General features: G+C 47.7%; 2 protein-coding genes across 8 annotated transcripts in view; one reads left to right on the forward strand and one right to left on the reverse strand.

Moving 5' to 3' along the window:
• Phkg1 (phosphorylase kinase catalytic subunit gamma 1) lies at positions 1 to 12,358 on the forward strand. Of its 4 annotated transcripts, XM_074075790.1 has the most exons (12): positions 1 to 1,585; positions 1,836 to 1,944; positions 3,558 to 3,668; positions 4,121 to 4,299; positions 4,658 to 4,712; positions 7,258 to 7,323; positions 10,388 to 10,551; positions 10,849 to 10,939; positions 11,032 to 11,185; positions 11,335 to 11,460; positions 11,699 to 11,854; positions 12,161 to 12,358. In XM_074075790.1, exons 2-12 carry the CDS (start codon positions 1,928 to 1,930, stop codon positions 12,218 to 12,220), a joined length of 1,179 nt encoding a protein of 392 aa, XP_073931891.1. In that variant the 5' UTR covers positions 1 to 1,585; positions 1,836 to 1,927; the 3' UTR covers positions 12,221 to 12,358. The 4 variants fall into 4 exon arrangements, with proteins under 4 accessions (XP_073931891.1, XP_073931890.1, XP_073931892.1 ...); XM_074075789.1 differs by having other exon boundaries at positions 11,699 to 12,358; XM_074075791.1 differs by lacking the exon at positions 1,836 to 1,944 and having other exon boundaries at positions 11,699 to 12,358.
• Positions 12,199 to 25,761, reverse strand: part of Sumf2 (sulfatase modifying factor 2) — a 26,851-nt gene continuing 13,288 nt past the window's right edge. The window contains exons 2-9 of one of the 4 annotated variants that reach the window (XM_074075794.1): positions 22,647 to 22,803; positions 19,551 to 19,665; positions 19,033 to 19,077; positions 18,474 to 18,624; positions 17,432 to 17,487; positions 14,308 to 14,392; positions 14,015 to 14,159; positions 12,199 to 12,978 (exon numbers count right to left, since the gene is read on the reverse strand). In XM_074075794.1, coding sequence (XP_073931895.1) covers positions 12,894 to 12,978; positions 14,015 to 14,159; positions 14,308 to 14,392; positions 17,432 to 17,487; positions 18,474 to 18,624; positions 19,033 to 19,077; positions 19,551 to 19,665; positions 22,647 to 22,803 — 839 coding nt within the window. In that variant the 3' untranslated portion in view covers positions 12,199 to 12,893. Of the gene's footprint in view, positions 12,979 to 14,014; positions 14,160 to 14,307; positions 14,393 to 17,431; positions 17,488 to 18,473; positions 18,687 to 19,032; positions 19,078 to 19,550; positions 19,666 to 21,912; positions 21,987 to 22,646; positions 22,804 to 25,761 lie in introns of all 4 variants that reach the window. The other 3 variants (XM_074075793.1, XM_020153578.2, XM_074075795.1) reach the window with 3 other exon arrangements.

The raw sequence follows: 25,761 nt of genomic DNA on the forward strand, positions 1-25,761 counted from the left end.
CCTTGAGGAAGAGGAGTTACATAAGCTCACCTCGGTAGCGAATGTGCTTATTTAGAGATCAGTAAACTGAGCAGTAGCAGGACACTGCCTAAAATGCTGTGTTAGCTGGCAGGTGGCTCAAACCGGTAATCTTAGCTACTCTGGAGGCAGAGATTGGAGGATCTCAGTTTGAGGCCTGCCTGGGCAAAACACACCCTGTCTCAGTCAACCACTGGTTGGGTGTGATGGCACATGTGGGAAGCACAAATAGGATGATAATGGTCTGGCCCTGCTGTGCATAAAGCAAAACCCTATCTCAAAACTAACCAGACAGGGTGCCTGTTGCTCACCCCTGTAACCCTAGCTACTCATTAGGTAGAGATCAGGAGGATTGAGGTTCAAAGCCAGCCCTGGGCAAATAGTTCACTAGACCCTATCTTGAAAAAAACCCATCACATAAAAGGGCTGGCCGAGTGGCTCAAGTGGCAGAGCACCTGCCTAGCTAGGAAGCTGGAGGCCCTGAGTTCAATTCCCAGTATCACACAAAAAAAAAAACCCAGCACGAGTGTATACCTTAGAATCTGAGGGGAAAAATTGGCCTGTTAACAGTAAACAAAAAGTGGAGATGTTTCTATCCTTGGACAGTGTGCATGCATCTCAGTAAATTGACCTTTGTGCTCATACCTTGACGTCATTTCAACTCAGCAATTCAAAAACTGTCCATATAGGAAAAACAGTTGATGTGATGGGCACAGAGTACTGGGGTTAATGCAGGTCCTGCACACCCTGCTTGGTGACCTTAAGCAGGTCACTCTAAAATTTTAACACCAGAGTTCTAGGGAACTGAAATGCTTTGGAAAATGCTAACCAGGTGGGTATTGGTGGGCTCCCATGTGAAGCACTGTATGGCCCATTAGGCCACTGAGAAAAAGTATGGGGTAGATACAGGGGAGCAATGAAGTTAAAAGGGGTCTGTTGCAAGTGTTTTCAAGTGTGCAAACCCCTTAAGGTAGAATCACGTTGATGATGACCCTGGCCCAAGACTGCAGTCAATTAAAGCCTGTAGACACATTGTGCATGGCACCATGCATGAGGCATGAGGTCCTCAGGCCTTGAGTGAGCCCTGTCCAGGTCCCTGCTGCAGCCTGAGGTTCAGCCATTGTGCTGTGTTTGTTCTCCAGAACCTTCCCTCAGTCCTCAGGGAAATCACTCCCAGACAGACGAGTTTGTTCCCTACAAAGGCCGCCTCTGGGCCTGGAGGTCAAATGAGGTCCAGAGGGGAGATGGGTAGGCTGTGCCATCAGGCCCAGTCCCAGACCACCTGAGTTTCCCTCACCCTCCACCAGGGGTCGCCACCCCCTGGTGAGATTCAGCCAGGCCCTGTGCCTGTGGATCCTTGGCCTGCATCCCAGGTTTGCACTTGTGATTTATTTTTGGCACACCAGCCTTCCGTCATGAAGCAGCAAACCCCAAAAGAAGAAGAACAAGATATCTTAACTCTGGTTGAAGACGCAGCTTCAGCCCTCTGTTGTGCCCTCTGCTCCAGGGGCTCTGGGACCTTTAGGATTCTTGTCACATTCATTTAAGGCCCTTCAAGAACTCAACCGTGAGTAGCCAGGCAGCAGGTGGAGAGAGGGAGGGGTTGCGGGGTAGACAGACTCCAAATCCATTAGCCCCATTTCTCCTTTCTGAAGAGGACAACATGAAGGGAATGGCATGGACTCTCAAAACCCCTGTTTGGCAGTTTTCTACAAAGAAGGTTGCTGTAGCTGCTTTGTTACCCCTGGTTTGAGGGAGGGATGTTATGCTCCAAAAAGACCAGGCCATCTACTCCTATTTGGGAACTCTTTCCACAGGGATCTTGGAAAAGGTGTAAGAGGCTGATGAGGTGGACAGAGACACAGAGTTGTTCCCAGTCAGGCCTCAGAGCAGGGGATGGATTGGACACATGCATCATCAGAAAAGGTGAATCCAGCCAGAATTTGGCAACCTCTTTGTGTCAGGGAACAGAACTCTCAGTCCAGGATGGCATCTTGGCGTGAATCCAGATACACCCCCTGCCCTGGAGGGCCAGTGAAAGGGAGGGACCTGGTGCTGCTCAGTGCTGGGAGGTGAGAAGCACAGATGTCCATGCTGGGAACTTGGACAGATCTGATAGTAAATGGACTTGTTTTTGTGGGGAACAGACTCTCCCAGGCTCTGTCAGCTGCTGACGTTGTGGAGGAGGCCTGTGTGCTATCCACGCGCTTGCTATTGGCAAAGATGGTTGTTATTCTAAACCTGCCTCTGGTAACCAGGCACCCGGTAGCAGGGACACCAGGCTTCCTGGAACAGTCATTCTGAGTCCTGATGCAGCCAGGGATGCTGCTTGGGTGGTCAGCAAATTGGGCCCTTTGAGAGGCCAGGCCTTTATGGGCCCTGGGGGTCATGGAACTGAGGGCATGTCAGGGCATGTCACAAACTGAGACAGCTTGTGCCTGTTTTCAACTTACCCCTCTTCCTGTGGGTAGATGAATTTTTGCACCCCTCCATTCATGCATCGGAGGTTGGGATTCAGTTCTCTAGTGGTAGAACTCTGTGTTCCTAGAAACAAGGTGGGCCAGGTCAGCTCCTCTCCATCCAAGTTTGGCTATCCTGGCTCTGTCCCACCCCACACTGCAGCAGGATCACTCAGGGCTCATGGCCATTGTTGGACAGGATGTGGGCATTCTCACCAAAGCTGGACCAAAAGGTTTCCCGCCCAACCATTGACTCACCCAGGAAGAACACCACTTGCTACACACTTGTGCTAGGCACAGAGGGCAGGGAAGGCCACAATCAATAGCACAAGTGATACCAGAGGCTGGGACCAAGACTCACCTAGCCCTGTCTATCCCACAAAGCACCCTCGTGAGTGGTTTGCAAAGAATGGAAGTTCAGAATCAGCAGCAGGAAAGAAGAAGAAAGGAGTGCAGGGGGGCAGGGGTTGGGGGACCGGGTTATAAAAGTCCTGGTCTGGGCAGAATGAGTGAGGAAGGAGGAGGGTGATGGACAGGAAGTACGTCTTGCAAGGAAGGGAGATTTCAAAGTAAGACAGTTACAGCTAGGGAGATAAGTTCCATGAAGCTTCTCATCCTTCCTACAAGTGTGGAGAGCAGACAAGAAAAGCAGGACCAGCCTAGTCTCAGAAAAGGAAACTCTGCAGTTTCTGGTGTTTTCTAAAAGCAAAGAATCGCTGGCCTCATTACAGTGAACTTGGGGCCTGATCTCCTGTCCCCCCTAGCCTGGACCTGCACCTGGCCCCCACCTGGGACTGTAAGGAGCACCTTGGAGTCCTAGTGGGGAGAAATAAGTTGGGCTCTGTCCACAGCTCCAGGCAACCAGGGTGAGGAGAATCCACAAGGAGGGAAGGTGGTCAACACCGGGGATCAGAAAGGGCTGGGAAGTCAAAATTGGCTAAATCTTTTCAGCTGAATATTCATCATGGGCCAGCCTGTGCCAGAACCTACAAAGATGGACAAGAAACAGTTCCAGCCCTCAAAGCGCATATCCCATTCACCAGGACAGGGGCTGATCACTTCTTTCTGCTTCCCTCCCAGAGGCCCTTGGGATCCTGAGTATCTGAATATGACCCGGGACGAGGCACTGCCTGACTCTTACTCTGCACAGGGCTTCTATGAGAACTATGAGCCCAAGGAGATCCTGGGCAGGTAGGACCCAGACTTGCCCCACACTTGCAGGCTCTGCAGGCTGGGGCACTCTTTGCTTGGACCCGAGCATTGGCACCACTTCCATCCCCTAGTACGGATCCCTTGGAGAGCAAAACTCCCAGGTGCTGCTGACTAGCACACCCAAACCTACCTTTGAGTTAGGGGTGGGGAATAAGGGATTGGAGGGAAGACTGTGGCCCCGAGAGTGTCCTGTTCTGCTTCCTTCTATGTGCTGAGTGAAGAAGCACTCAAGTCAGAGTCAAGAGCCCCCACACCAGACTTGTCACTCCAACTCCAAACAGCTCCAAGATTTCTTCACCCCATTGTTCCCCTCAAACTTATGCAGGGAGCTGGGGAAAAGGGTAAATCACTAGACAAGGGCAGAACATCTCTGCTCAGGACTCTCCTTCCGGTGAGGGGCCCCTGAGGCCATCTGTGCTCTGCACCCCCAGGGGAGTTAGCAGTGTGGTCAGGCGCTGCATCCACAAGCCCACGTGCCAGGAATACGCCGTGAAGATCATTGACATCACTGGCGGAGGCAGCTTCAGCTCCAAGGAGGTACAGGAGCTTCGAGAAGCCACGCTGAAGGAGGTGGACATCCTGCACAAAGTCTCAGGACACCCCAACATCAGTGAGTGACCGCCCCAGACTGCAGTGGCCCCACTGCATGACCAAGTAGAACCATCTCAGGGGTTGCCCCACTTTGCACTCTGTCAGCCTGACTCCTGGAGGCTGAAAGCTATCAACTTTTCCTCCCTATTGTGACAAAAGGGACCACAGGCAGGGCAGAATGAATGCAGCTGGGGCACAGGAGAGAGAAGTCCTAAGTTCCAAGCTGCCCAAAGCCTAGTTGGCTTCCTTTGAGCACTGTCCTGTTCCCATGGCTCCGACTTTCAAAGTTAGTCCACAGTAACTAACTCTCCCTGTCCCTGTGCCCTGCCAGGCCCCTGGTCTGTGAGATGGGCCATTCTGTTCCATTTCCATTTCAGTACAGCTGAAGGACACGTATGAGACCAACACGTTCTTCTTCTTAGTGTTTGACCTGTAAGTATCCAACCCTGCAGTCGTCATACCCGCCTATCTTTGAACCTCTACTCTATGTGGAGACCAGCATGGCACCCACTGTGAGGGTGAATAGGGTCACAGACACTTTAGGAAGATGAGCCCATTTGTCAGGAAGCCAGATTTTGGACCCTGGGCTCACCACCTATGGGCTGCAGAATTTAACAACTGGCTTTCTCCTCTGTATTATGGGAATAATAATGGCGCAGTGACTGGCACAAGGTAAATGCTGATAATTATTAAATACAATGATGGTGGTGGTGGTGGTGGTGGGCTACTCAAAACTTACTCTTTTTTTTTTTGTGGTACTGGAGTTTGAACTCAGGGCCTATACCTTGAGCCATTCCACCAGCTTTTTTTGGTGTGTGATTTTTTTTTTTTTTCAAGATAGGGTCTCAGGAACTATTTTGCCCAGGGTTGGCTTTGAACCAAGATCCTGATCTTTGCCTCCTGAGTAGCTAGGATTACAGGTGTGAGCCACTGGTGCCCAGCAATACTTAATCCTAAAAACTGAGAATACTCAGAATTGAATGAAAAAGACAGACAAGGTCACACACACACACACACACACACACACGCATATATGCCTCAGGAGGCAGAAGCAGGAGGATCATGGTCCAAGGCCAGCCCCAGAGAAAGCATGGACTCCTCTGAAAAAGTAAAAGCAAAAGCACTGCAGGCATTGCTCATGTGGTAGAGTGCCTGCCTAGCAAGCTGGAGGTCCTGAATTCTGTCCTCAGTATTGAGAAAAAAACTACATCTAAGGTGTGGTTCATGCCGAGTGCTGGTGGCTCACACCTGTAATCCTAGCTACTCAGGAGGCAGACATCAGGATAATCAAGGTTTGAAGCTGGAGAGGGGAATGGCTCAAAAAATGTCCAACACAAAAAAGGGCTGGGAGCGTGGCTCAAATGGTAGAGTGCCTGTCTAGCGAGCATGAGGGTGTGAATTTCAAATCTCAGAACTCCCAAAAAAATCCCAAAAAACAAACCCATTCATTGCTTGCTGGGACCCTAGGCTATTTTGAACAGAACTTTGATAAAATGTGTGTGCATGTATCTCTCTTGCATGCTGATTTATATTTCTTTGGCTGTATGCCCAAGAGTGGTATAGAGAGTAGGTTTACTTTAATTTTTTTTTGGCAGCACTGGAGTTTTGAACTTGGGACTTCACACTTGATAGGCAGATGCTCTTACTAACCTTGAGCCACTTCACAAGCCCTTCTTTGTGATGGTCTTTTTTTTTGAGATAGGGTCTCAGGAACTATTTGCCTGAGGCTGGCTTCCAACTGCAATCCTCCTGATCTCTGCCTCTTGAGTAGCTAGGATTACAGGCAGAAGTCAGGGTGAGTTTTTGATGAACTTCTATACTGATTTCCATAGAGGCTGCACTAATTTATACTACTGCCAAAAGTGTATTTTTTAAAGTTCCCCCCCACTGCATTGTGGCCAGCATTTATTATTCGTTGTTTGTTTTCTTGATGATCACCACCCTGACTGGAGGGAGATCACAAGCTGTTTCTCACCTCTATGATCACCACTGTCAATCTTGTCCCTGAATTCATTTTCCTCCGCATTTGCCCTGGGAATCTGAACTTTCCAGGAGGGAAAGGAGGTGGGGTTGGATACACCTTCTCTATTTAACTAAGGGACACTCTCCTGGGACCTCTGCAGACTCGCCTGGCTGCCTCTGCCCCAGCTGTGCTCAGTCACAGGGCTCTGTCCTGTGTAACCTTTGGAGGGAGCTCAAAAGCTCAAATGTCTTTAACCTTTCAAGAGGTTGCTTGGGAAAGCTATTTTTACTACTGCCCCGAGGAGCCCTTCAAGGTAGAACCAGGTTGTTGTCACAGAGACTTCTTATAGATCCTCCTCAGGAAGTAAGAGATTGAACTGGCCAGGCACCATGGTACACCCCTGTAGTCCCAGCATTGGAGAGGCAGGGGGATTGGGAGTAGGAGGCCAGTCTGAGCTCTGGGCTACATAGCAAGTTCAAGGCCTGCCTAGGTTGCACAGGCAGACCTTGTCTCAAAACAAAACAGGACTGGGACTGTGACTCAAGTGGTAGAGTTTCTGCTTAGCAAGCACAAGGTCCACTATCAAAAAAACCAAACAGATTGAAACTTCAATTCTTAATCCTATAGTAGGCAAACTTTGCTTCACATGATTCTTTCCATTTTTCCCTGAGAAAACGAGGACTCCCCAGACCTTCTGCTCTGCATCTTGGGTTGGCCCAGAGGTTCAGGGGCCCCTCATCTACCCCCAGCCCTGACAGATGCCAGTGCATGATGTCACCTCCACCGATTGGGGGTGCCCCACACTCCTGCACATTCCACCTTCCCACCCTTCTTCCAATTCCGCCTAGAAAGTTTCTCTACTTGCTACCCAGTTCCTCTCCCCAGGCCTTGGACCTTCATGGGGAGCTGCCTTCTTTGCCTCTGCAGGGATTAGGGCTGAGGAGGATTTCTGGGAGCAGGGTAAGGACAGGGTGGTCTTCAGCCAGCCCAGCTTCAATCCCTCTGTTCCCACAGGATGAAGAAGGGGGAGCTCTTTGACTACCTCACTGAGAAGGTCACCTTGAGTGAGAAGGAAACAAGGTGAGGGTCCATATGCCCCTTTCTCCACTGCCTCCCAATCCTAAGGCCATAAATACTGAGGTTGGAGGAGGCTTGGTGTGTGTTTGTCCCAGCTGCCACCCATCCCCCTTGGCTCAATCCCAGCCTGTCCTTTTTTTTTTTTTGCATAAATACAAATCGTAATGTATTTAATCCTTGACGGTTAACTCTTACAAACTGATAATACTAAAATGTTGGCAAGACACTTAAAGATAAAGGTATATCTTTTTTTTGTTGTTGTTCATTTATTCACATATGCATACATTGTTTGGGTAATTTCTCCTCCCTGCCCCCGTCCCCCACCCTTCCCCCCTGCCCCCTCAGTTCTAGGCAGGTCCCGTTCTGCCCTTATCACTGATTTTGTTGAAGAAAAGACATAAGCATAATAAGGAAGACAAAGTGTTTTTGCTAGTTAAGGACAGCTATGCAGAGAGATTCCTACTATTGCTTTCATGTACCCATGTGTTATGACCTATGTTGATTCAACTCTAACTGATCTTTACCTTGGTTCCTGATCCCCTGCTCATGATAACCTGTCATTTTAAGGTTTCTGTATTAGTTCCTCTGGAATGGGGACATCAAATGCTTTCATGTTTTGGGTTTTCTACCTATTCCTATATCTCCCATATGTGCTTTCCCCTTGTCTTGTGATCCAAGTCCAACCACATTGCTGCATTTGCCCTAGATCTAAAGTCTGCATATGAGGGAGAACATATGATTTTTGGTCTTCTGAGCCTGGCTGACCTCGCTCAGAATGATGTTCTCCAGTTTCATCCATTTACTGGCAAATGATAAAATTTCATTCTTCTTCATGGCTGAGTAAAATTCCATTGTGTACAAGTACCACATTTTCTTGATTCATTCATCAGTATTGGGGCATCTTGGTTGTTTCCATAACTTGGCTATTGTGGATAGCACTGCAATAACCATGGCTGTGCAGGTGTCTCTGGAGTAACTTGTTTGAATTCCTTTGGGTATATCCATAGAAGTGGGATTGCTGGATCATATGGCAGGTCTATATTTAGATTTTTAAGAAGTCTCCAAATTTTTTTCCAGAGTGGTTGCACCAGCTTGCATTCCCACCAGCAGTGGACTAGGGTTCCTTTTTCCCCACATCCTCACCAACACATGGTGGTGGTGGTGTTTTTGATGATGGCTATTCTAACAGGGGTGAGGTGGAATCTTAGTGTGGTTATGACTTGCATTTCCTTTATGGCCAGAGATGGTGAGCATTTTTTCATGTGTTTTTTGGCCATTTGAATTTCTTCTTTTGAAAAAGTTCTGTTTAGTTCAGTTGCCTATTTCTTAATTGGTTCATTGATTTTAGGAGAGTTTAGTTTCTTAAGTTCCCTGTATATTCTGGTTATCAGTCCCTTGTCTGATGTATAACGGGGCAAATATCTTCTCCTTCTCTTTTCAGTTTAGAGACCATTTCTTTTGTTGTGCATAAGCTTTTTAATTTTATGAAGTCCCATTTATTCATCCTTTCTCTTAGTTGCTGGGCTGCTGGGATTCTATTGAGGAAGTCTTTGTCTATACCTGTTTGTTCCAGAGTGTTTCCTGCTCCTTCCTGTAGTAACTTCAGAGTTTCAGGTCTGATATTAAGGTCCTTGATCCATTTTTGAGTTGATACTAGTACAGGGTGATAGACATGGATCTAGTTTCAGTTTCTTGCAGACGGGTAACCACTTTTCCCAGCAACATTTGTTAAAGAGGTTGTCTTTTCTCCATCATATATTTTTGGCACCTTTGTCAAAAATGAAGTGGGTATAGTTGTGTGGATTCATATCTGGGTCCTCTATTCTGTTCCACTGGTCTTCATGTCTGTTTTTGTGCCAGTACCATCCAGCCTGTCCTCTTTCGAAGCGTAGCTGGGATATGGGTTTGGTCTCCCTGTGGGCTGGCAGAGTGGCTCAAGTGGTAAGAGTGCCTGCCCAACAAGTTCAAACCCCAGTACCATCAAAGAGAAGAAGTAGTAGTAGTAGTAGTAGTAGTGAGAGTGAGTGTTCCACTCACTCTCTTTTGGAATGCAGTGCTGCCCAATTCTATCAAAAATAAAGCCAATTGGCTGGGATGAGCACTTGCCTAGCATATGCAAGGCCCTGGGTTCCATCCCCAGCACCAAAAAAGAAGACAAAAAAAAGTTAAGTTAAACTAGGCAAACGGAACTGAAGGGTGTTTATTTATATAATATTATATATAATATATAAAAGATAGTGTATATATATAGTATATATATATACAGTGTATATAGTATATATATACATATATAATATATAATATATAAAAGATAGTGTAATGAATATATATTATTTAATATGTTAAATATAGTGTAATAAAATCCACTAAACTTTCTGAAAAAGCGGGGAGAGGAGGGTAAAGGAATATAGAGAGCAAACTTGTTCAAAGTACACTATATATCTCTGGAAGGGCTGGTGGAGCGGCTTAAGTGGTAGAGTGCCTGCCTAGCAAGTGGGAGGCCTTGAGTTCAAACACCAGTGCCACCAAACCAAAACAACAACAACAAAAAAAACCAAAACTATATATCTCTGGAATTATCACAACAAACCCCCCTTGTACTATTTTAATGTATGCTAATTAAAAAAAAAAACAAAAAGACTTCAACTAGGATGTGCACGGTGGGACACACGTGTAGTCCCAGCACTCAGGAGGCTTAGGCAGGAGGATTAAGAGTTTGAGACCAGCCCAGGCTACATAAAGAGTTCCAGGCCAGGCAGGGTTCAAAAAAAAAAAAAAATAATTCAACCAACTAATGAAAACCCAGAGCAGCTGGGGGCACAGTGGTTCACACCTGTAATCCCATCTACTCAGGAGGCTAAGACCTAGAGAATCAAAGTTTAGAGGCCTGCCAGGGCAAATAGTTTGCAAGACCCCATCTCCAAAATAACCAGAGCAAGATGGACTTGGAGGTGTGGTTCAAATGGTAGAGTGCTTGCTTTGCAAATGTGAAGCTCTGAGTTCAAACCTCAGTTTCACAAAAACAAAAAACCCAGAGCAAGGTTTAGAAATACTATGGCCACTTTAGAAAGATCATGCGAGCGCTGCTGGAGGTGATCTCTGCCCTGCACAAACTCAACATCGTGCATCGGGACCTGAAGCCTGAGAACATCCTCCTGGATGACGACATGAACATCAAGCTCACAGACTTTGGCTTTTCCTGTCAGCTGACACCCGGAGAGAAGCTGCGAGGTGTGGTACCCAGGATCCTGAGAATCCAGGGTTTCTCCCTTGACTCCTCCCCTAGAATAAAAATCCTCCCATTTCAGAGGCTAGGCGTCTCTTCAGGCTAAGACCTCCTCCTGGTTAATGAGCTGAGCCAGGTTCCCACTGTCCCAGGCCAGGGTGGGAGTTGGAGCCTCTGAGTACCCTGCGGTGTTAGGAGAGAACCTGCCCAGGCCCCTGTGCCCATCTCCGCCCCCCGCTGTTGTACCTGCACTGCGTCCTTGAGCCCCCACTGACCCATCCTGACCAGAACCATTTCCACAGAGGTCTGCGGGACCCCCAGTTACCTAGCCCCTGAAATCATCCAGTGCTCCATGAACGATGACCACCCAGGCTACGGGAAGGAGGTGGACATGTGAGTACTTGGGGCAGCCCATGGCAGGGGCCCTGGGAGGCAGAGCGCGAGCCGGCAGCGCTCCTGCCCCCCCTCCCCGCCCGCTCGTCCAGGTGGAGCACAGGGGTGATCATGTACACGCTGCTGGCCGGCTCGCCGCCCTTCTGGCACCGGAAGCAGATGCTGATGCTGAGGATGATCATGAGTGGCGACTACCAGTTCGGCTCACCCGAGTGGGACGATTACTCGGACACAGTGAAGGACTTGGTGAGAGGAGAGGCCAGGCTTATGGCTCCCCTGGGCTCAGGACATGGGGAGCGGGTACCGGATGCCACAGGATGAAGGAGCCTGCTCGGGGAGGCCTGAGGAGCCTCTTTCTACCTTGGCATCCCAAGGTCCGTCCTTTGTTCTCTCAGGTTTCTCGCTTCTTGGTGGTGCAGCCCCAGAACCGCTGTACGGCGGAAGACGCCCTGGCACACCCCTTCTTCCAGCAGTACGTGGTGGAAGAAGTGCGCCACTTCAGTCCCCGGGGCAAGTTCAAGGTAGGAAGGCCCTGGGCTTGCTGTTGGCTCCAGAGTCCAGGCCTCCCTCCAAGCACTACCCCTCCCCCAGGGTCATTAGATCCCCCAGGGTTTCCAGAGCACTGCCCCCCACTCCCATGCGCCCCCACCCCCCATGGCTCTGATCTAGCCTCCTGTGGCTGCAGGAAAGGCGGATATCAGCCTGTGTCCCTGTGGGTGATATGAGGCAGGCAGCAGGTGATCAGTGTCCGGCCCACAGGTGATCGCCCTGACGGTGCTGGCCTCAGTGCGGATCTACTACCAGTACCGCCGTGTGAAGCCGGTGACCCGGGAGATCGTCATCCGAGACCCCTACGCGCTGCGGCCTCTGCGGCGCCTCATCGATGCCTATGCTTTCCGCATCTACGGCCACTGGGTGAAGAAGGGGCAGCAGCAGAACAGGGCTGCGCTGTTCGAGAACACGCCCAAGGCAGTGCTGCTGTCCCTGGCTGAGGACGACTACTGACAGCGGGAGGGTGGGGGAGGCCAGCAGAGAGGAGAGCCAAGGAGGGAGACCCTGCGGCCTCCCAAGCTGTGCGAGGCATGGTGTTCCCATCACATAGCATTGGCGCAGACTGGGACAGGCCCAAGGGGTGAGAGGGAGACTGCCCAGCGGGGTCCACCATCCACTTTTATCTTCACCGGGGCCCAGAGTCAGTGACACTTGGGCCTTCTTCCCTAGGGCTCCAGAGTGAGGATCAATGACAGAAACGCCCGAGGTAAACATCGCAGATTTTATTGACCTCAAGATATCCTGTACCACCAAGAGCAGGTTCTTCTCTGGAGATGTTTTTGGAGGCACATGGAGGGAAGCCTGACATTTGTCTTTCTGTGACTCCCCCAATGCATAGCTTCACCTGTAAATTACTTTATTCTTTCAGACCTCTTTAAGACTGACATTGCTTTAAAGAGCCCACATGACTGTTTTTACAGCTAGGGGAGAGAGGTTCCTTCAAGAGGGAATGGAACACAACAGCACAGGAGGAAAGAGGAAACATTTTCCTGCTACAATAGTTAATTATCTGAGAAGAGAGAACTGCTTTGAGGAAGCAATGTCAGATCCCCGAATCAAACAGGGCAAAAGGGAAAGGAACACATTTTAAAAAATGTTTTTGCAAACTTCCTCTTAGAGCACTGTTTCAACTGTTGGAGTGTTTGGCCTCTAGGTTGTTAACTTCTAAGAGAAACACCCACTCTGTCACAGTCTATGCACTGAGCCCTTCTCCATGAGACAGAGGCCACCCTTGAAGGTGAGGTCTCTCCTGCCCCTTGTGGGGTGCCTGCCACAGAGGGGTGGGGAAGGGAGAGGTCACCCCTGACGCTGAAGCTAAACAGTGTAGAGTTGGCTGTGTTTGGAACGTGGTTAGTGAAAAGCATGGTACCAGGGGACTTCACTCCTGGTCTTTGATGGCTGCTCACAGCTCCCCAAGTGGTCGGCCAGCAGTGGAAGCACAACGGAAGCCCAGGTTGTCTGAGGCTGAGTCTGGAGTGTTGCCCATCCTGCCACCAGAGAAGGGGAGAAGGAATGGGCACTTGTTGAGAAAGGCCCAACTTGGCCTGCGGAGGTCTGGGAGCCTAAGGACTTTGGGGAGAATGATCGGGAAAGAAATCTGGTGTGAGGGCAGGTCCTTTGTGAGAACTACTCTTGGGGGCAAGGAGAGAAGAGACCTTGGGGAAGAGAGGGTGGCCCTGAAAGATATCATTAGAGGGCAGAACTTATAACAAATAACTTCTACTTTAAGTAGTTTAGAAGAACTCAGTCCAAAAATATCCTATAGGCAAGAAACGAGAGTATGATGGTACTAGTCAGCACTTGATACTTTCAAAGAACTTTCACGCATATTCCTTCATTTGCCATTTCCAAGCTATTCTGGAAAGCAGATCTCACCATTTCATAGACCCAGAATCAGATACTACAAAGACAAACATCTTCCCCAAAGCCAACCGCTGCTTCAGTGGGAGAATGGAATCAGTGGAAAACCTAGATGCCTAGCTTCCAGGCCAGAACTTTCTCCAGAAAAGGGAGGAGAAGAAAATCCAGGGATTTCACCTTGTCAAAACCCTGAAACCTCAGTACCTGGAGCTACAGCCAAGTGGATTCAGCAGTATTAAGGAAGCCGGGGGGAGGGGTTGCAGAGAGCTCAACCAAATGAAATGTACAGGTGGACAAAGTGGAAAGAGTCCTAGAAGGAGGCTCAGGCCCTGAAACCCCAGCATTCAGGTGCTACCACTGACCATCTGTGTGAAATGAACAGGCTTCAGACTTCCCTGAGCCTTGTTCCTGTTGATTGTAAGACTCCAGTGCTGAGAACTGCCAGGAAAAGTTCCCAAAACCTCCAGTCCTTTAATTTCTCATGGCAAGCACTGCTTGCTTTCTTTTTGGTACCCACAACTTCTGGTGGGCAGAAGGGAGGTGGTGGAATGTAGAAGGAGCACCCACACCTGCTCTCGCACTGCCTGGGCTTCAGAAGCCCAGGATACAAACTCTCAGCCCCCAGCTACTAAGTCCCAAGGTCCCCTGGGTGGTACTTCTCACCTGGTGGTGACCCGGGCCCGGTGATTGGCGGAGCCATCTGCTGTGTCAATCCAGGACGCACCCCGGAGGACACGCATGTCCTGGTCAGCAGCCTGGTATGTGGATGCCGTCCACTCCCACACATTGCCCATGAGGTCGTAGAGCCCTACAGCACAGCAGAAGGGTTAGTCCCTGGCTGGGAAGCACAAGACCCTACCCCCCACTGAAGGCTCAGGAGAAAATGGTGTATGTATGAAAGCACTTTTCTTTGCCTCCTCTGTTATGCAGAACAGTGATCCGATGGGACCTCTTACCGTACTTGTTCTGTGGGGGAAAAGCATTCACTGGGGACAGTCCATGGAAGCCATCCTCAGCTTTGTCACCTTTGGGGAACTTCCCCTGATGGAGAAATTCAAATGAAAGGATTTATCAGCTTGTCCAAGGCAGGTACCTGTCCAGAGGAAAGGAAGCTCACCTGGCTGTATCATTTAGGGGAAGGAGAAGAGAAAGAGGAAAGGCATTCACAGTGACCTAAGGCTCCTATCCTGACCCCTGAACCAGTTGCCTCATGTTCCCCACAGTGACCTCTGGGCTGGTTAGGAAAAGTGTGTCCCCTGAGCCCTCAGTATCCATATCCAGCTTACCCAGCTCCTGCTCCCTCCACTCTTAGCACCTTCCTCCCCTTGGCCTTGAACCCTCACTCCATGGTGCCTTAGAAAGAGAGATGACTCCTCCAGTACTCTGTGTCCCTTGCCTATTCACTGGAACCTTTGTCCTGCTTCCTCAGGACAGCTCAGTGTCTGTCCCATGCTGTGCTCTCTTCACCTTTTATCTATCCTCTACATCACAGATTTAACCCTGACTCACCCGCACCTTCCCTATCTTCTGCTCTTTATTACCACCAAAGTCCATTCTTTCTTTTTTCCTTTTTTGTTTTGTTTTGGTCTTTTGAGAGGGGGTCTGGCTATGTAACACAGGTTGGCCTGAACCTTGGTAAGTAGCCCAGGCTGACCTGAAACTCATGATCTTCCCTCAGGCTCTGGAAAGGAAGGATTACAGGCATGTGTCACTACAATCAGGCTTTACCAACAGAATTCTTTAAAATGTAACTTTTATTTGTTGATGTAATTTATTCAACTTGTTTTTCTTCTCATTGAAACTGGGATTCAGTGCTAGAGGAGTGGTTCAAGTGGTAGAGCACCTGCCTAGGAACTGTGAGGCCCTGAGTTCAAGCCCCAGTAACACCAAAAACCACAAAAACTGGGGTTTAGCTGGAAGCTCCTCTCATCAAAGGGAAGATAAGATGACGGGTTATGATATACTAAACACTATGAACACGTCTGTTACATTTGTATCTTTTAAACTAATCTTTCCAATGTCGTGATGCACGTATTGCCTCTCTTTATAAACTAGCACCTAAGGCTCAGAACCAAAGATCAGAGAAACAGATCTTTTAGTAGAGCTTGGACCCCAAGCTCAATGGTCCAAACCTCAGGCCCCTCTCAATGCTCCATTCCCCCACACCCTCCCTCGGAGGGCAGTGCGCCCACTCAGACACATGCTGAAGAACCCTGCGATGTGCTGGTTGTGGCTGGCCCCCCAATGGTTCATGTGCTGGAACCATGTTTCCCAATGTAGCTGTAGGAAGAGGCGGTGGAACCTTTTAAGAGGTGGAGCCTAGTGGGAGGTAACTAGGTTATTGAGGGAATTGCATTTCGATGGACTAATGCTGGTTTCTTGGACTTAGTTCTTGTGAGAGTGGGTTGTTATAAAGTGAGGTCACCCCATATGCTTGGCCCCTTTTACTTCTCTGCCATGTTGTGATTCAGCTTGTGTGTGTTGTGTGTGGGTGTGTGTCAGTTTTTGTCAGAGGTTGAATGGATGGGACCTCATGATCTTGAATTTTAGCCTCCAAAACTGTGAACTATATAAACTTGTCTTCCTCCTAAAGTTCTCAGACTCAGGTATTTTACTATATCAACAGAAAACAAACTAATACACTCTGTGTGTGTGTGTGTGTGTGTGTGTGTGTGTGTGTGTGTGTGTGTGTTGTTTGGGATCAAACTCAGGACCTTGCACAAGCAAGGTAGCTCCACCACCAAGTTGCATCCCCAGCCCTTCTTTTTCAATTTCTGTCTGAGCATATAAATGACCCCCAGGCATCTTACACTAAACTGATCCTAACTGGTCAAGTTCTACCCTCTGATCCTCTATTCTGGTTTACAATAGTACCACCACCTTGGTTCAAGCTTGGATCCAGGTTAAATTCAACTCTCTTCCATTTTCCATGTTTGGTTGATTACTAAATCCTGTCTGTCTCAGACGCGCCTCCACTTTTCCATTTCCTCTCTCCACTTAAGATTTGATATTCCATGGACCATTGCCACAGCCTAAAATTCCCTGTCACCACTGCAGTTCTACCTCTTTTGGTTCTGCACAAATTAGCCAATTAGTATTCTTCTTAAATCAAAGTAATGTTACTTCAGTTCCAAAACCTCTGTTGGAGCTTGGGGTGTAGCTCAGTGGTATAGCACTTGCCTAGTACTCAGGAAGCCCTGGGTTCCATCCCCAGCACTTCAAAAATAAACAAGCAAGGGCTGGAGATGTGGCTCAAGTGGTAGAGTACCTGCCTACCAAGCAAGAGACCCTGAGTTCAAACCCTAGTACCACAAAAACAACAAAATAATCAACCAACCAACCATCAAAACTTGGCCAGGGGTGTAGGTCAGTGGTAGAAGACTTGCCTTCCATGCATGATACCTGCATTTGAACCACAAAAAAATCAGAAAACCTGTGTTGGCTCCCACTTCCTGGAAGGTAAGAGCTAAAACCTCAGCTTGGCACACCTGGTCCTTCATAAGATCTGCTTCCTACTAGGCCTCACCCTTGACATATCTCCTATAGCCCCTCATTTTCCTGGGCCCTGACCTCCCTGAATTTGTCACATCTCTGAACACACAGTGCTCTTTCCCAATACAATGCTAGGTATTCATATTTCCTATGCTTGGAATGCCCTTTCTTTCACTTTTCTTTTTTCTTTTTTTGGCAACACTGGGGTTTGAACTCAGGGCCTCTTGCTTGCTAGGCAGGCGCTCTACCACTTTAGCCACTCCACCAGCCCTGTTTTGGCTGGGTATTTTTTGAGATGGGGTCTTGAGAATGATTTGCCCAGGCCGGCTTTGAACCTCTTCCTGATCTTTGCTTCCTGAGTAGCTAGGACTACAGGCGTGAGCCACCAGCACCCAGCTTCTCTTTCACTTTTCAATGACTTAACTAGTTCAAATGTCACCACTGTCTCTTGTGAAGTCACCGCGGCACCCTCAGACATCTTCTGCCTCACCAGTTCACCAGTTATCCTCTCAGTTCATTAGAACACAAGGCCCTCTGAATCCTGATGGCTTAACCCAGTGCATGCTTGGTGAGGAAGGTAGGTCTTACCTGCCACAGATTGGTGCGGTTTGGCTGGAACTTGTTCCCCCATGGGTAAACTTGACCTGCCAGGACAGCCAGGAGGTAGCAGAGAAAGGAAAGGATGAGAGTTGAGGAGGAAGAAGAAAAAAAAAGAAGTCAGAGGGAACCAGCAGGAAGTCAAAAGGTGGTGAGGAAGGAACACTGAGATTATCTCCATTTCTATCCCCCACTCACCGCACTGCACTGGGAAGCCCTGGATCTACTGATTTGCCCCATGTATAATTCCGTGTGGGGCTCTTAGACCATTTGTTACCAGTGCATGTGGAGGTAAGTACAGAAACTGAGTAATTAGGAAGCTTGTTAACTGATTTAGATTGTGTAAATGAACAGCAAGAAGCCACTGCATTTGTTATGTTTTACTGTTTGACTGTTGATATTCCTGGGTTCATTCAGAGGTATTTAATGTGTAGAAGTACTTAATGTGGGAAACTGTTTTTCATTATAACTTTTTGATTGTTAGGATTACAGATGACGCATTTATGAGCAAACTGACTCCTTATATTCATCTTTATGTCCCTATGGAAAAGGTGTGTAGTTTTGGTAATTATTCTTTTTTGGTAAGCTATTTTGGTCTAATTATATTTACTGAAAGGTAACTTCTACCTATGGAATCTCCAACAATGAAATTTTTTTTGTCTGTTTTTCATTCTATTTTTCCAATTCACTTTTTTTTTTCCCAATTCACTTTTTTGAACTATGTAGCCCAGGCTGGCTTGGAAGTCATTATGTAGACTAGGTTGGCCTCAAACTCTCAATCCTCCTGCCTCAGACTCCCAAGTGCTGTAAATGTGTGTAAAGGTGTGTGCCACCACACTGGTCTCCAGATACTTATTTTTTATGAATTTTACAGGTGTATTGGTTTGGGATGGGTTAGAAATGAAACAACACTATTGGTCCCTGTCGCAGATAGTGTAAGAAGCCCTGCTCTAGAAACATGGTCTCCTTCCACCCTTCAAGGTCCCCAGGACAGGGAGAGGAATAAAGGGAAGTCCCCTTGGCATCTCTATACCCTTCAAGCCCCCTCGGGCAGCAAACTCCCATTCTTCCTCAGTGGGCAGCCGTTTCCCCCGCCATGCACAGTAGGCACGAGCATCGTTCCAGCTCACGTGTACCACTGGGAACTCCAATCTCTCTCGGATGCCAGAGCCGGGACCTGCAGGCTGACAGCCAGGATGAAGTGAGACAGACTTCGGGGATTTCCTGGAAGCCTGAGTTTTTGCCACTATATGGAGCAAGGAAGTTGGAAGAAAGAGCTTGGTGAGTGAGGACCATCCAGGTTTAGAAAACAAGAGACTATGCAAGAGACTAAAGGGCTGGCTCAAGTGGTAGAGCACCTGCCTAGAAAGCATGAGGTCCTGAGTTTAAACCCTGATACCACCAAAAAAAAAAAAAAACAAAGAGAGAGACTAAAGGGAGCAATGATGGATGGGATAGGCGATGAGGATAAGAGCAACAGGGAGAAGAGGTAGAACAGAGGAACAGGCTTGTTTGGCTAATTTCCCCAGAGCTCCCATCATGCCTTCTGGAGACAGCAGGAGTACAAAGGTGGTGGACAAACCAGCACTTACCTGCCTCCAAAATGCCTTTTCTACTGGAAGCCACCAGAGAACAGACTGCAAAGAAGAAGCAGGATGAATGAAAGTGCTGCAGCCCAGTAAGGGCACCTCTGAGACAGAGCAGAGACTGAGGTTGTGGCTGAACTCACCATCCCATTAGAGGAAGGCCTGTCAGTCAGGATGTTTTGTTTGAGACAGGATCTTTCTATGCAGCCCAGACTGGCCTTCTGCCTCAGCCTCCTAATTGCTGGGATTATAATATGTACCACTATGCCCGGCTTCTAGATGTTCTCCTACCAACTCAGGAAGTATCTAAGGATTTTTATTAGTCTCCCTATGCAAGAACAAGCTCAGGGTTAACTTGTGGGAGTGTGTATTCATCCAACTCTCCCAGAATGGGTTTCTCCTGCTTCCTTTCTCTGCCAGAGTCAGGTCTGATTCTCTGCTGTGGTCAGGAGACCCCACAGGCCACAGGAGTGTCTGGCCAGGCCTCCTCTCCAGCTCCCTCAGCTGCATGTCCAGGTTCTCACCTGCATCTGCTGGGTTGCTTTATTTCTTAGCTCACTGGAGACAAAGTCCTCAAAGACAAAACTCCACCCAAACTCTTCAGCCTCTGTCCGGAACTTCTTCTCCCTGACAAACTCCCTGAAAAGAGATATCTCATAGGGTTCTGTGCCCCATCCCTACCCTCTCCTGTTCCAGGAGCTTCAGTCTGTGTCCTGTAACTCACACACCACAGGTTCTCTCCAGCTCCGAGGAATTAACCTCGAAGCTTGAGTACATTTTCTTTAAAATTAGAATGTAATTTACACACAGTAAAATTCACTCTTAAAAAAATTGGGACTGGCAGAGTAGCTCAAGGGGTAGAACACCTGCCTAGAAAGCATGAGGCCCTGAGTTCAAATACTCCAGTACTGCAAAAAATAAATAAATAAATAAATAAAATTTTGTCTTGAATAATGCAATTTTCCATGTCTGGACATTTTAAATTATTCTTCATGTAACTATAGATATACAAATTGTGAAGCTTATTTTATTCTTCTGGTGGTTTTGGGATTTGAACCCCATTTGTTTGCTAGGCAGGTGTTCTACTGCTTGAGTCACACTCCCAACCTTTCTTTTTTTTGTTTGGTGGGGTTTGAACTCAGGACTTCATGCTTGCAAAGCAGATACTCTGCTACTTGAGTCATATCACCAATCCATTTTTCTCTGGTATTTTGGAGATGGGGTCCCTTGAACTATTTGCCCAGACTGGCCATGAACTATGAACTGTGATCTTCCCAATCTCAGCCTCCCTCCCAAGGAGCTAGGATAACAGGCATGAGCCACTGGCACTGGATTTTTTTTTTTTTTTGCTTTAGTTATTTTTCACATAGGGTCTTCAGTTTTTCCTGAGGTTGGCCTGGACCTCAATTCTCCCTCTCACACCTCCCATTATGGGCATGCACCATCACACCAGGCTTATTTGCTGAAATGGAGTCTTGATAACTTTTTGCCTGAGTTAGCTCTGAACTGCCATCTTTCTGACCTTCACCTACTAAGTAGCTGGGATTACAGATGTGAGTTACCACACCTAGCAGAGCAGACTTTTTCATTTTGGAAGAAATGGTCAAGAGATTAAAATCCCCCTGGGGAACTTTTTCTGAACTATTCATATGCCTACTGAGGCAGAAAAAATTTACTCTTTTTAATATATAGTTCTGTAAGGGTGTTTTGTTTTCTTTTGTTTTGCTACAAGATCTCTTTATATAGCCCAGGATGGCTTTGAACTTGAGATTCTCCTGCCTTAGCCTCCCGAGTGTTGGTATTATAGGCACGTAATATCATGATACAGAACAGTTCAGTCAACCATCTCTAAAAATTCTGCATCCACTTATGTGTTTTTTGTCCCTATAGTTTTGCCTCTCCATATGTCATATAAACCAAATCATACAGCATGTGGTCTTTGGGGTCTGGCTTCTTTCACTTGGCAAAATGCTTCAGATTCACCCATGTTGTTTTCAGGATCATTATTGATGAGCAGGTAGTGTACTGTGTGGCTATGCCATGTTCTGTTTATATCTTGCCAGCTGAAGTTCATGTGGGTCACCTCTGGTTTCTAGACACTAAGATTAAAGCTCCCAGCAGATCTAAGGGTGGGGATGGGTCTCTTTTCTGAAAGGTCTTCATCATTTATCATGTAGTTTTGTTTTGTTGGTGGTCTTGGGGTTTGAACCCAGGGCCTTGAGCATGCTACTCAGGCACTCTACCACTGAGCTACATCCTCAGCCTCTTCATCACACATCTAAACCATGATTGTTACAGGAGGTAGACAGAACAGGTACTACTGTTACTATCTCCGTCTAACATGAAAGACATTCATATGGAGACTTCAGAATGGCCCTTCCTATAGTCTTGTGTGGTCTAGAACAGGTCAGCAAGTGGACTGGGGGGGGGGGGCGGGGGGCGGGAATGGGCTTGGTTTCCTGCACTAACTGTCTTCTGTTATGAGAAAGCATGGCTTACTTCCATCAAAGGGCTCAGAGGAGGAGGAGGTGACAGCCCCAGGGCATGCGAATGGTCTAAGAGCCTTTCACACAGAAGCATACACAAATCAGAAGCACACACAAATCATGGGTAACAAGAAAAACGTAGGGAATTGCTGGAGTTGATGCATTTTCATAATTTGGAATATAAAAGAATGAATACTATACATTTATCTAGCTATTTCTGTTTGCTATGATATGGTACAATGACCCAATTTATTTCATTTATTTAATATTATTTATTTATTTAGAGACAGAGTCTTACTCTGCAGCCTAGGCTGGCCTTGAGGGACCCTTCTGCCTCAGCCTTCCAAATGGCCAGGATCATGGGTGCACTCTTGGCTACCCTTCAATTTTAATAACTTACCTATTAAAGCAAATACTTTTAATGCCAGCCTGCAGGAGGACCAGGCAGGATCAGGAGTTGCAGGCCAGGCTGAGCTACATAACAAGAAAAAAAACCAAATACACACAAGCAATACACATTGTATTCCTGAAAAATTTGTAAGTACAGGTAGGAAAAGTTGTCTATTATCACACCAAGTAAAAAATACATTGTACCAGATTCTTCCCCTACCTTATCCCTCCCAAAGATATTTATTTATTTGCAGTACTGGGGTTTTGCTCAGGGCCTCAATGCTGGCAAAACAGCCAGTGTTCCACCATAAGCTGTGCCCATAATCCAATGAAATTCGTTTTCTCTTTTGCCCTGCCTTGCCTGCCCTGCCCTCTAAAACATTAAGCCTTTGGGAAAACTAAGGCAATTCAACACAGCTTCTCAGAGCAAGCTCAAGCTACAATGCTATTTCCTTTACAAATAAAAAGGGAATCTAAGAGTCTCAGACTTTATGACTCTTCTCCCATTCTCCCCACACCCTGCCCCACAGAAGAGTAGAGGAGTTGGGTTTGCTGTTTTTTTATTTTTTAGTGGTGGTACTGGGGATTGAATTGCTGTGACCTTCAGATGCTTCACCTGAACAATGTAGAGGACACGTGCCACAGTACTAATGGGATGTGCCGATGAGCAATGTAGGTTCCTTTCAGATACCAGAAATGAAGATTAGAAACCCCTTTTACCTTCCCAAAATCTCCCTGATGTACCTGAAATCTTTATTGGTGACAGGAAATATGTCCATGGTGAATGGCTGTACTGTCACCTCTCGGACAGGCCCTTCGCCATCTCTGCCATTAGAAGCATTTGTTCCCATCAGGAATGTCCCACCTGGCAGCTGGACCATACTAGTACTCTGTGCATTTCCTGCAGAAAGGAAGGAGGGTTTATGAGTAATGCATGAAATAAAAACCCAAATATAAACTGGGTGCTGGTGGCTCACACTTGTAATCCTAGCTACTCCAGAGGCAGAGATCAGGAAGATCATGGTTCAAGACCAACCTGGGCAAACAGTTTGTGACACCCTATCTTAAAAATACCCAATACAAAAATACAGGGCTGGCAGAGTGGCTCAAGCAGTAAGAGTATCTACCTGCATAGCAAGTGTGAAGCCCTAAGCTCAAACCCCAGAACTGCTAAAAAATATATACATATATATGTATACCTATATTTAGATAAAATTAGAGAGATATATATGATAACTGGCAATATGTGGGTAACATAAACTCATAATAGTGTAAAAGGACAAAATATGGAGACTTAAAAAATTGGCTTTATTTAGCGTGGTGCTGGTGACTCACGCCTGAAATCATGGCTACTTAGGACGTTAAGACTGGGGGATTGTGGTTTGAGGTCAACTTGGACAAATAGTGGGAGACCTGAATCTCCAAAATAGCCAGAGCAAAAACGTACCTAGAGGTGTGGCTCAAGTGGTAGAGCACCTGCTTTCCAAGTGTGAAGTTCCGAGTCCAAACCCCAGTCTCACACACACAACAAAAGGGCTTTAAATTCTTCTACCACTTAATTTACTAGGAGATTTTAGGCAAATTACTTAATCTGAGATTCAATTTCTTCACCTATAAAATGGGGATAACAATCATCTTACAGGCGGCAACTGTATGATTCAAATGTTGCGCACATGGTATGTTTTTCACTTTATTTCCTCTACACAACCCATTATCCCAGCTAGGTAAGTTTAGAAACTAGGGCCAGGAGTGTGGCTCAAGTGGTAGAGTCCTTGCCTAGCAAGTGTGAAGCACAGAATTCAAACCCTTGTACCTACCACACACACAAAAAAAATTGACTTGAATAGCTGGTGTGGGGCTGGGGTGTAGCTCAGTGGTAGAGTATAAGCTTAAAAGCAAAAGAAAAACAAATAACCCCAAAAAATCTGGCTGGCAGGAGTCAAGGTTAGATCCCATCTCTTTACTTCCAGTAAAGGCTGTTCTGAATAGGCCACGCTTCCCCAGAAAGGATATCCAAGTGAGGCAGGCTAGAAGTAGGAAAAGTTTGGGGCTCATGTAGGTTGCCTGGGGATGGGCCAGACCACCCTCGCCTGGCTGGGAACTCCCATGCCCCTCCCCACTCATTCATTACTGGGTAGGAACCTGGGCTGCCCTTCCATGGGATAGTTTTAAAGGCACTTGAAAAAGAAAAGCTCGCTCTCCCCCAGCAGACTCCACCTGCATCCATCTTGTCCTCTTCTTCCTCCCTTTCATCACCTGGCAGAACAGATGACTCCCCTTCTCTCAGTAAAGTTATTCTACTTCACCCCATCCACATGCTCTCCTTGTATTCTTCCATTTGGAGCACAAAAACCAAGATCTTCTGATCACAGACTGCACCAGCACCACTAACATTTTTGGTGAGCCAGCCAGGCGTTAAAAAGGTAAAACGCTGTGTTTATTAATTTGTTTTATCCTAAACTATTCCTCTCTGCCCCTTACACATCAGCATCTCACCCACAGCATGCTCCTGGTAGATGCTGGAACGTCCTTTATTAGATCAGCCCCAGGTGGCAAGAGGCATGTGGGACCCATGTGTACCCACAAGTTTCTGTGGTACATCCTGGACACACAGCTGGGAAGGGCAGAATTACAGAGGTGCTGCAGTGCCACAGGGTTCAAGTTCACCATCTGGCCCAGGTGGAGGGCACTCAGGACTGCCTTAAGTAGCCACTGCCTCTTTCCTGCAGCTGCCATGCGTCTGCACCTTCCCTCCCTGTCAGAGTTTCTCTGCCCTCATCTTTCCTTTCTTCTCTTCTTTTCTTTCTCCCATAACTGGCAGTTTTAAAACAACAAATGAGAGGCACACCTCAGTCAGCCCATCTCACACACGCTTTTTTTTTTCCTTTTTTTTTAAAGAACAGGAAAGACTGGCTTCAGAGGAGCTGACACCTGCTTTGGGAAAGCATGGCTGCTTATACAATAGGGGAGGGAGTCACAGACAGGGAGCAAATAAACTGCTACCTGTGGGTTGGGAGGCTGTGTGCCCCTTGCAATTGCCCCTCCCCAGCCAAGGGGAGTGGCACTGAGCAGTGTCTCAGATGCCGCTGGGGCCTGGTGATGGCATACATACACAGCCTCCTGGGCCAACCCTTGGGGCAAGCACACATGGGGTGGTACAGGCAATGCAGATTCCCTGCTGGCCGATAGAGGGAGCCAAGGATGCAGTTTAGGACTCTCATGCAAGGTTGCTCAGTGGGCCACTCCAGGCCCACACTCCAAGACACATGAGCACAGTTTCCCAGCTGGCCAGTTGAGACAACCATGTAGGCAGCCCTATGTGCAGAATGGTGCCAACATGCTCAAGTTTAACATGCATGTGTGCAGTTCTGTGCACACGTTTTTCTCAGCCTGCCCCTAGAGATGGACAGAAGTCCCATCTCTAGGGGTCATGGCTCCGGAGGACGGAAGTCCCACCTTCAGAGGACAGAGGTTCCAGTCCAGAAATGCAGAGTGGGCCGTTGCTGGGGCAGGACCCCTGAGATGCTCAGCCCCATTTGGTGGGGCCTCTGGGCCCATGGCCACTGGGCATGATCCTCCAGCCATTCCCCTCGAGCCTACATATGGCACAGGCCCCAGTCCACTTCTCAAAGTGGGCTGGAAGCCCCACCTAGCCGGGGCACCGACGCACACAGTGGTAAAGTGCAGCAACTGTGACTGCAGAAACAGCAGTGGCAGCAGCTGTACCATGCAAAAGGGGCTGCAGCACGGGGGTGCACATGTGTGAAGGCACGCTTGTGAAGCAGTGGACTGCATGAAGTCCAAAAGGTATCAGTTAGCCAGGGGGAAAACTGCCCCTTCTCCTTCCCAAGAAATAATC

The sequence above is a fragment of the Castor canadensis genome, chromosome 6, assembly GCF_047511655.1.
Source record: "Castor canadensis chromosome 6, mCasCan1.hap1v2, whole genome shotgun sequence".
NCBI classification, from domain to species: Eukaryota; Metazoa; Chordata; class Mammalia; order Rodentia; family Castoridae; genus Castor; species Castor canadensis.

Bases quoted from the DNA above. Each gene is read 5' to 3' on its own strand.
- Phkg1 (XM_074075789.1), top strand. The intron at 7,324-10,387 runs GTGAGGGTCCAT...TGGCCACTTTAG, and splicing joins TTGAGTGAGAAGGAAACAAG to AAAGATCATGCGAGCGCTGC. The intron at 11,186-11,334 runs GTGAGAGGAGAG...TTGTTCTCTCAG, and splicing joins CGGACACAGTGAAGGACTTG to GTTTCTCGCTTCTTGGTGGT.